This window comes from Solanum tuberosum, unplaced genomic scaffold (assembly GCF_000226075.1).
Source record: "Solanum tuberosum cultivar DM 1-3 516 R44 unplaced genomic scaffold, SolTub_3.0 scf00124, whole genome shotgun sequence".
Lineage (NCBI taxonomy): Eukaryota > Viridiplantae > Streptophyta > Magnoliopsida > Solanales > Solanaceae > Solanum > Solanum tuberosum.
In genome coordinates, this window is record NW_006239049.1 from 339236 (window position 1) to 349949 (window position 10714).

Below are 10714 nucleotides of genomic sequence, written 5' to 3' on the forward strand. Positions count from 1 at the left end.
ATCTTGTGTGGATAATATTCATTACCACTCTATCAACAATCACTAACCATCACCATTATTGTTGTCAATCACCAACCACCTTTGTTATCACAACCACTATTGGCAACCAACATCACTACCAACCACTTTATACAAGCTCATTTGAAGGCAAATATCATTACACGTTCAATCATACAAAAATACTTACTGAACTCGATGTTTGGTGCAAAATTATATTATACTTATTGGTTTGAACCCCTACTATATGTTTTGACAAAGGTACAATCGTTGAGTTAAAAAATGATCATGAGCTAAATTTGCTTTGTCTAGCTTCATATTACCTATCCTCTAGGAAAAGGCCTCGTAACATTATACTTGTGGTGATTAGGAATACAAGGGTGGGGTTACGATGGTGCTTTATAACTTGGTAAAAGTTTTTACCTGCTCCACCCCATTCATGTAGCCAACCAACTGCACTACCAAAACTCCTCTCTAAATAAATTATCTACAATACCTTAATTTCCTATATATAGTAATATTAACATATATACCATTTTTCCTTTTGTGCAATAAAGTTCTACTCTCCAAAACTTTAAAGTTCCAACTTGTCTTGCATTGTCTTAAAAGTCTATATAATCTTAAGTACAATTCTTCAAACAAAAGAAACCATTTAACTTTCCATTTCACCCACTAAAACGAAAAGAAATTACATTGATCTGAAATCATATATTAGCTTTAAGATTGCTTACTATTGATGTGAATATTCCCAATTTATTAATGAACATAAATAACTCATTTTTGAAGCTAAAGAAAAATCTTATAATGTCCACAAAACATTCTAATTTCTAGTTGCTTGTGATGATTGAGATGTTGTTGCCATTTGAGCCAAGATGCTAGCATATTGTACAACTGTGTGTTGTGAAGTGTATTGATCAGAGAGGCCAAACTCTGAAAAATTTGGTTCAACATGCACAAAATGACCCGGTAATGATCTTTTCCCCAGAGTTTCCTTCCATATCTCGAAGAATTCACTCATAATTAAATGTGATGTTTTCCATGAGGAAATCGGAAGATACTCCATCTACAAAGAAACAAACATCTTATGAGGCAAGCATGCTCATAATAGTAATCATTTTTTTAATTAGGTAAAGTACAATAATTGAATTCCTCTCCATGAAGAGTAAAAAATGATAATAACGTAGCTATGTTTTTTTTATAAAAAAAAGGCTTAACCACATAAAAAGCTTCAATTGAGAATAAATCTCTGAAAGTATTTGCATACCTCCATAACTATTCCCCTCAAGTTCTCAGAATTTATTGGAATAGCTTTGCCTACTCGCAGCCGGAAGTCACCAAGTCGATACTGAAACCCCTATATCTGTCAAATATTTTAATGAGTGTTTATGAAGACAAAATTCTTGATGGTGCTATATAAGTATATCATCCACTTACAATAAGAACAATAATTTGCAGATCTCAATAATACAAACCTCTCGATTAACTGCAACCTTCATTCTATAAGATTGTAAGTTCTCCTTTATCATCTGCATTGATGACTCTGCTTTCACAACCAGTCGTTGCCTACTAAGTTCCATGTAAAACTTGTTGGGTTGTTCTTGAAGTGAAACCCCCAAAATTTTTTGGGAAAATTCCGATGCATTTGCTTGTTCTAGTAAAAGAAAAAATAATTCAATCAGCAATCAAATCTCGTATATGGACACAAAAGTACTCTTAAAAATGACATGATGTGTAAGTTAAAAATGCGAGATATATAGATTATCTTACATTTAGATCTATTCTTGACCCAAATTATTTCAATACTTCTTCGCTTTTTTATAGATTAATTAAAAAGAAGAAAAACTTCCCAAATCCAATCTTTGTAATGCATCGAGAGAAAACAAAATTATTCCGTTATATTGTGTTTACATATGATTTATTAAGTAATGAAATACCTTTGAGTATGGGCTTATAGAAGGTAAAAGTATTTTTCCATCTTCCTTCTTTAACACCATTGATGCTCTCAGTACAATTAGATACTTCTATCAGTATTTGACTATTGACTGTTGTGCCTGCATTTGATTGCCAACGCAAAACCCTAACAACAAACAAAGTAGCAAACTGTACACTTAAGCATACACACCAAAATCTTTCAAAAATGTTATGTTTCTAGTAAATTCAAAATCGTTACCATTTGATCGGCATGTTGTTGATTACAAGTACAATTTCCTTTTTCCTCTTAACAAAAAATTCATCCAAACAGAAAAAAAAGGCTTTGGTTAATACAAGGAAAGATAAGAGAATGAATCTTAAAGTCGTATGTTATAGTTTGAAAGAAAGCATAAAACTGTATTTATAGTGAACAAGTACCTTGAACAATTATCAAGTCATTAAATTCATGTCATATTTGGATTTTGTTACTAAAATTTCAACAAAGTTACCTTTTATGGTCAAACTTATTATACAGTCAAAATAGTATTTCTTTTTCCTTCTAATTTATTGTGGAATTAATATTTTTTCTTAATTAGCATCGAAGACAGAAAGAGAGAATAATAAATATTCACCCTAAAATGTTGGTCAAGATCATATTTTGTCTGAATTGTATCTAGTCTATATATTTATTTCTTTTTAATTAATATACCTTTTTTATAAGAGAAAAAAATTATGCTTTGAAGGATGAAAAACAAGTCAAAGATTTCATGCACGAATATGAATTATTTTTATTAAAATAAAGTATGTACTATATTTGTTTCATTTTATATGATACAATATTTTTTTATACTTATTAGGTAATTAAAATAGTATTTTCAATCCTTGTGGAATCAATACTTTTTCTTAATATTCCTCAAAGATAGAAATAGAATAATAATAAATATTTATCCTTAAATGTAATTCTGAATAAAATTTTCTGAGATATAGTTTACATATTTATCTTTATTAATTAATATACCAATTTAAAAAAAAAGATGTTTTGAAGGATCAAACAAGTCAAAACATTCATGCACAAATATGAATCGTTTATAGTAAAAAAAAATATATACTATTTTTATTTCATCTTATATAATACAATTCTATATTAGGAGTCAAATAATTTCTATCCAAAATTCTTATCTACCTTATATGCTTTTAATAATAAATTTCTCACTTAATTTACTTTTTTTAAAAAAATAATTAAAATTTTGATCTTGATTTTTAATAAGAAAAATGGTACACGTAAAATTTGTCAACAATGTCAACTATAAGAATTTATATAGTAGCCAAGATATTAAATAATTTTCCCACATCGCCTATCGCATTCGAGTGTAACACTATTTTATTATAATTAAATGAATTTACTTATGTAATTATCTACTTATAAGTTTTCTCTTAATCCTGGCTAGTGAAAGATCGATCAGGCAGGATGAAGTGGCAGGATGAAGTGCAGATCAATTAATATATGATCATTCAGCTTCAAAATCATACATAGAGCATGTTTTGATTAGCTAACTATAAATTAATAATATGTAAATTTAAGTGCGAAAATTAATTTTATAAACAAAAACATTTTCTCCCAGTTCGCATGTTAGAGCCTATTTTTTTTAGTATTGACATTATGGTAAAAAAAAGAAGTATTTTTCATAGTATAAAAATATGATAAAGGATTCAAAGTATGAAATTTTCTTCTTCGTAAATTCTTCTCTTAATGAATGATCTAAAATGCTTTAATTTCCTACAGTAATATTTATTGGAAAATTATATATGCACACCGAAAGCATATCAGAATCATACTGCTTATATGAATAATAGATAACTTATACCGTTTATGCTAGAACACATAAACTTGCTGAAATTTAATTCGATAAATACCTCTTGAAGCATGAGCAGATACCTTCAAGCGAATCCCCAAATTAGACAGAGTATTTAAAACCATTATCTAAACGACCTCAAATTGTCAAATCACTTCATAACAATGAGTATTTAAAATTTGATCGTTTCTGATGAACCTACTGAATTTCACATCAACCAGAGTTCAAAAATAATATTTATCTCCAAAGTTATGATCAAATTCAGATTCAAACGATTTGAGGAAAAATAATCAGATCTACATCCTTATCATATATCAATTTATGTTAACTTATCACGTGTAATCATGTACCACATATAACATAAATAAAATCAATAAAAAGGATGTCATTCATACTAAATCACATTTTAATTCCAATGAACAACTTTAAAATCATTTTAACGACCTCAAAGAATCATAACCACATAAGAATGAGTACTTCTTACTAGGTCGTTATCAATGAACTTACCAAATTTCAAGTCAATTGGAGTCTATAAAGAATCTTTATTTCCAAAGTTATGACCAAATTCAAATTCAAGTAATTTAAGTATCTTTAGGTATTAAAAACAATATGACATACATTCTTATCACATATCAATTCATGTTAAATAACCTTGTGTAATCATGTTCCAAATTTAACATAAACATAATTAACATAAAGAATGATCTTATCATATTAAAATCAAATTTTAATCCGACAAACTACCTAAACCCATTTAAACGATTTTCGTTGGAACCATCAAATTTCAAGTCAATCAGATATCATAAAATTCATGACCACCTTAACTATGACCAAACTTGAAAAAGTAATCGTTTCAGGCATAGTTAAAGATTAAAATAACTTGATTCAAATTTTGATTCTCTTTTTATAATTATCTCATGAGCAAAAGGTATACGTTGTGCCCTTCCTTTGTCGAAGACACACAACACCTTCTTATCAAATTGTCCCTTTGATTAATACATCTAAGAATTCAAGATATTATGTTTCTACTTTTCATATCGGTGTAAACCTTTAATATCTCTTCTCATGAATTAATTAAGTGTTACTAGTATCTAAAGGTAAATTTTCTTCAGAGAAAAAAAATTCACCACTAATATTCACTTAGGACAATTTATACATGATACATTGAGAATATTCTAATAACTCAAATAAATAGACCACTCACATAAATCCTATTTATTAATCATAATTCTCAATTCATAATTTCATATATTAATATCACATCACAAAACTTTTAAGAAATTTAATTGATCCAAATTTATTTACCACTCTCGCAGTAAGTATTTGTGAATCACAAACTCTTATCAATACATTGTAATACACCGTGAGATAAACTTTCTCAATGCTCATATTATACTCTTTAGAACAAAATCAAGCCAGTTCCTATTGTCGCTTAATGGTGCATCATACTTTACAATCAGAAGAATTGATAATTTCAATGAACCACAATAAAATAAAACAAGCAACAAAACCATAAGAGAAACAACCTTGTTTATGCATGTTGCCAGGTGCCGTCACCTTCACCAAACACCATAATAGGATGAAAAAATTTCCCTTTTGTTTTTTTTTAACCTTTTATTTTAATTACCAAAAAACTCAAAAAACAAAGAATGCTTTAACTAATCAGGTTTAGAAGATTTTCACGGCAACAAACCCTTAGACAGGAGAAAATTATTCTCATGTAGCACTCATTCTTTGTCTTCAATTTGAATTTCTATCATATTTTCCAAACGTTAAAACGAATTCCGGAAAAAAAAATAGGGTGACTATACATAATCACACATATGTAATTTTAGGTTATCTATTTAGATATAAGCATAGCTCTGATACCAATTGTTGAAAAACTATATCCACAGCGGAAGCATATCAGAATCATACTTCTTTCATAAATAATAGATAACCTATACCGTTTATTCTAGATCACATAATCATGCGAGAACACATAAACTTGCTGAAATTTAATTCGATAAATACCTCTTGAAGCGTTAGCAGATACCTTCAAGCGAATCCCCAAATTAGACAGACCTTCAAGCGAATCTACAGGATAGACAACAACTATGGTCTTCTACAGTGATCCCAAGTTCACATCCGAACTCTCTCAATACTTGGGTGGGCAAGCATGAATAGAAACCTTCCTCTTTTTCTAGGTTAGAAGAATCCCTACTTATAGAGATTTCTTCCCAATCCAATAAGGAGAAAAACCCACGTTTTTCTTTAAAACAAGAAAACCTGCATTATTCTTGAAAAAACAAGAATCAACGTTACTTCTTCCTTTTTCCTTAGAAATAAGATTATGAGTTCTAGTTAAATATGGGCACTGGAGGGACCACATAATTAATACTGAGGCTTCCTATGGAAATAATTCCAAATAATTAATTTGAATTATTCTTACCATAATAAATTACAAATCATTTCACTAGAAATTCGTAATTGCACTTCTGTATTTATATTTCGTAATTTCCCATTAAACACTTATGTAATTCTCCATGTTAAGATTATAGATACTAATCAATAAATTAAATTACCGACGAATTTAATTCAACGATTAATTTTCTTTAGAGCACTACTTAACTTATTTCATGTGTCAGATTTTATAAATCCACTTGCAAGGTTTGACACGATGAAAACTTATAAGTTTCTCAAAGAGGCATATCAATCAATCTCTATAACGAGATATGGATTCCATCAACTAACTTATTATTTCACCAATATCTATTATTTATCCATCCAATCTACCAGGCATATTGACCCATCTCAGAATCTCAACTTTTAATAAATCAAAACGATAAATAATATATACAGATCATAAAAGTTATATCAGGATTAAGAATATAAGTACATTTAATAGTTTAGAGAATATGTCTTTGTCAGCTAGTATAAAATAACTATTTCTACTCAGTCCAGTTCAATACATACAAAATGCACTAGCACAAGAAGTTGAAACTATACTATTCCCATAATCAAGATAAATTACATATAATCTTGTGCTACAATCGTATCGATGACATGTCCAATTTCCATCCTAAATTATGAACAAACAACTTTATACTTATAAGAACCGATGATTTAATACTTTGTGTATAAGCTAAAACTCTACACACTAAATCATCTACTATATAAGTAAACAGACACCATAAATGAATATATGATCTATTAAAATTGAATAAATATTTATTCTATAATAAATATTATATCTTAACATATGGTTAATAGTATATATCCCAACAATCTCCCACTTAGATTTTTAACCATCACAATTGTTATAATGTACTTTATCTAAATACATGGTTAATTGTCACTCCCCGAGCTACCCCCGAGAAGTGGACACGTGACCTAGGATCACAAGTGACCCCAAGCTAACCCTGTTGGCATGACATGAGCATACTAAGAATAATAATAATTGATGCAAAAGCTAATCATAAATAAATCACATACGATGGGGAATACCCATATACTAAAACTGAATATCAAATCTGAGAGTTTAATACAAAAGAAACATCAAACTCAAATACTAAGCTGAATCTAACTATGTCTGAAAATAACCTCTAACTGACTAGAAGTTCTGGGACATGCCCCAGCTAAGTCTAGCAAAACTGAAACTAAAAGACTGAAATAATGAAAAGATAACATCATTAGTGTCCTCGAAGAATGAGGACTCACCACTGATGCTGCTGAACTGGAGATCGGGAACCGATCTAAGCGTGATCTGGATGCTGAGAACCTGAACCTACATCACGAGAAGATGTAGCGCATAGTATGCGTCAGTACTTGAAAGGTACTGAGCATGCAGGATAGAGTAAAGCTGAAATAAACATATAACTGAACAAGCAATAAAGCAAGAGTATAATCTGAACATGATATAGATACTGAATACTGAACTAACTGAATGCAATGACCAAATTTAGACATGCTGATGCTGAATACTGATTATACTGAAATGTGGTCAATGCAATGGAGTCTGATTGAACTGTGGGAGCTACTAATAACCAATAATAAAACCACATGAGCTAAATGTGGAGTCCGGTGTATATGCCCCATCGAGAGGAGCCAATACACCTGGCCAAAGGTGTAGAGGCATGCTGGCGTTATCACTAAAATGATGCCCACAGAGGGGACTTACAACCTACGTGGCTCGTAGTTCAGGGACTATATAGGTGACTGACCCTAGTCCAACTCGGTATTATGCTACCACCAAGTGATTAAATGATTAATTCATTATAACTAAATTTCTGTAATATACTGGATAGCTCAAAACTGACATGCAAACTAAGAATGCACATTAATATACTGAAAGTAATGCATTCAAAAATTAAGGCATGTATATTTGAAATATTGAAATATCTGACCTACCATGTGTAATTCAAGAACTAAAGAACTACCAAGCTAGGTTTCTGAAATTCATGCGAGAAACAAAGTAATAACATGATAAGATGATTTGGAACATGTAAATAACTAATTCATAATAATCTGTTAAAGTTTTAGAAACCCTAGGTCTAGTTAATAATAGGGAATCAAGAATCTGACTGAAATCTAGGGACCTAATGGGCGAAAAGAACCCACTAGTGAAATCCCACATACCTGGTGACGAATTCCATGGAGAAATCTTTCAATTTTGGGGCTGGAACTGATGGAACCTTGCTGCGTTCTTGAACTAGGGTTTGCTCGCCTCTTTCTCTTCTAATTTTCTAAGTTTTTGATGAAAGATCTGACTTAGGTAAGTTCTAGTTATGTTTCTAGTTTAAAAACTGACCAAAACCACATAGTTTAGGGTTAAAACGATGTAGTTTAGGGGTCGAACGAAATAAGAAAAGACCAAAAGACCCCTGGCTTAAGTTGCAGACGGGGCTAACCACGGCCACCTTCACGGATTGTGAAAGGGACCACAGACCGTGAAGTGGGTCGTGGTCTTCACTTGGTGACTACTGAGCTGAGGGTCTGTCTCACGAGCCTTACCACGGCTCGTGTGAGGGACCACAGCTTGTGAAGGTCCTCGTGGTCCTCACTTGGGCTAAGGTATGGTGGTTCTTGATTTATGGGGCTACTGGTTAGGTTTCACGGACTCCCTCACGACCCTTCTTCAGGACCACGGACCGTGAAGGTCCCCATGGTCCTTACTTGGGCAAGGGGTGTCTGAGGGCTAGGCTAGAGAGGTTACTGCCTAGACATCACATACGCCACCACGACCCGTCGTCAAGGCCACAGACTATGAAGGTGCCCGTGGTCTGACGTCTGGGCCTGGTGACTTCTAAGTCATGACCATGGGAAGGTCAATGGACCATGGACCCTATCACGGTCCGTGAACCCCACCGTGGTTCACTGCTTTAGGTAGTTTTCTGCAATTTTTTTGGGTCTGGTTTTCGAGGTGTTACAATATCTCCCCCTTGGGATCATTCGTCCTCGAATGAAGACTACACTAACTGAAATGGAGGGGATGAGCTGCAACCCTACTACTATACACTGGAAGCTGATTTCTGACTGAACTAAGTTCCAAAAACATGCAAATACACTGAAAATGCAGGTACAGACTGAAGGAACATGATACTAAGACTGATTCTACGTATGAATGACTGAAAAACTAAAGAGGAACTATTACCTCAAGCTGGAGTGGAATCGGAAGGAAAGAGGTGAGGATACTTAGACTTCATGGCTGCTTCTGCTTCCCAAGTAGCTTCCTCTACATACTGACTCCCTCACAAAACCTTGATTGAAGCGACTTCTTTGTTTCTCAACCTTCTAACCTGACGATCAAGAATCTAAACTGGTACATCCTCATAAGAAAGACTATCTTTTACAGCCACACTCTCTAATGGCACTACATATGCTGGATCACCCACACACTTCTTCAATAGTGAAATATGAAAGATTTGATGCACTGCTGATAACTCTGCTGGCAACTCTAACTCATAAGCCACTTTACCAATCCTTTTCAGAATCTTATAAGGGCCTACATATCTAGGACTGAGCTTTCCTTTCTTGCCAAATCTCATCACCCCTTTCATAGGCGACACTTTCAAGAAAGCCCAGTCATCAACTTGGAACTCTAGTTCCCTTCTCCTTACATCTGCATAAGACTTCTGGTGTCTCTAGGCTATCTTAAGTCTATATCTAATGAGTTGCACTTTATCCGTCGCATAATGGACTGAGTCTGGCCCTATCAAGGCTGCTTCACCTACTTCAAATCAACCAACATGAGATCTACACCTACGCCCATACAATACCTCATAAGGGGCCATTTGAATGCTTGAATGGTAGCTATTATTGTAGGCGAACTCTATAAGAGGGAGGTGATCATCCCAACTACCCTTGAAGTCGATCACACAAGCTCTCAACATGTCCTATAAGGTATGGATGGTATGCTCTGCCTGACCATCCATCTGTGGATGAAATGTTGTGCTAAGATTAACCTGGGTACCAAGACCTTTCTGAAATGACTTCCAGAAATAAGAGGTAAACTGAGGACCTCTATCTTAGATGATAGACAAATGAATCCCATGCAACCTGATTAGATCATTAATGTAAAGCTTGGCGTAGTTCTCTGTTGAATCTGTAGTCTAGACCGCCAAAAAACGAGAAGACTTAGTGACTCTGTCAACTATCACCCAAATGGAGTCATGTTGTCTGCGAGTACGAGGTAAACCTGTGATGAAATCCATGTTGATCACTTCCACTTCCAAGTAGGAATATCGATCTCTTGAGTCATACCCCCTGGTTTCTGATGTTCTACCTTCACTTGCTGACAATTGGGGCACTTATCCACAAAATCTGCTATATCCCTCTTCATGCCATTCCACCAAAAGACTTCCCGGAGATCACGATACATCTTAGTGGCGCCTGGATGAATAGAATACCTAGAGTTATGGGCTTCTGCAAGAATCGGGCTGTCTCAACTCGCCCACATTAGGAACACATAATCG

General features: G+C 33.2%; 1 protein-coding gene across 1 annotated transcript; it reads right to left on the bottom strand.

The window, feature by feature from the left end:
* Positions 1-817: 817 nt before the first annotated feature.
* On the bottom strand, positions 818-2181 carry LOC102590889 (mediator of RNA polymerase II transcription subunit 20a-like). The gene is made up of 5 exons (XM_006350373.1): positions 2168-2181; positions 1932-2074; positions 1470-1648; positions 1262-1351; positions 818-1060 (listed from the first exon to the last, which is right to left on the bottom strand). The coding sequence occupies exons 1-5, from the start codon at positions 2179-2181 to the stop codon at positions 818-820; spliced, it is 669 nt and encodes a 222-aa protein (XP_006350435.1).
* Between the last annotated feature and the right edge of the window lie 8533 nt (positions 2182-10714).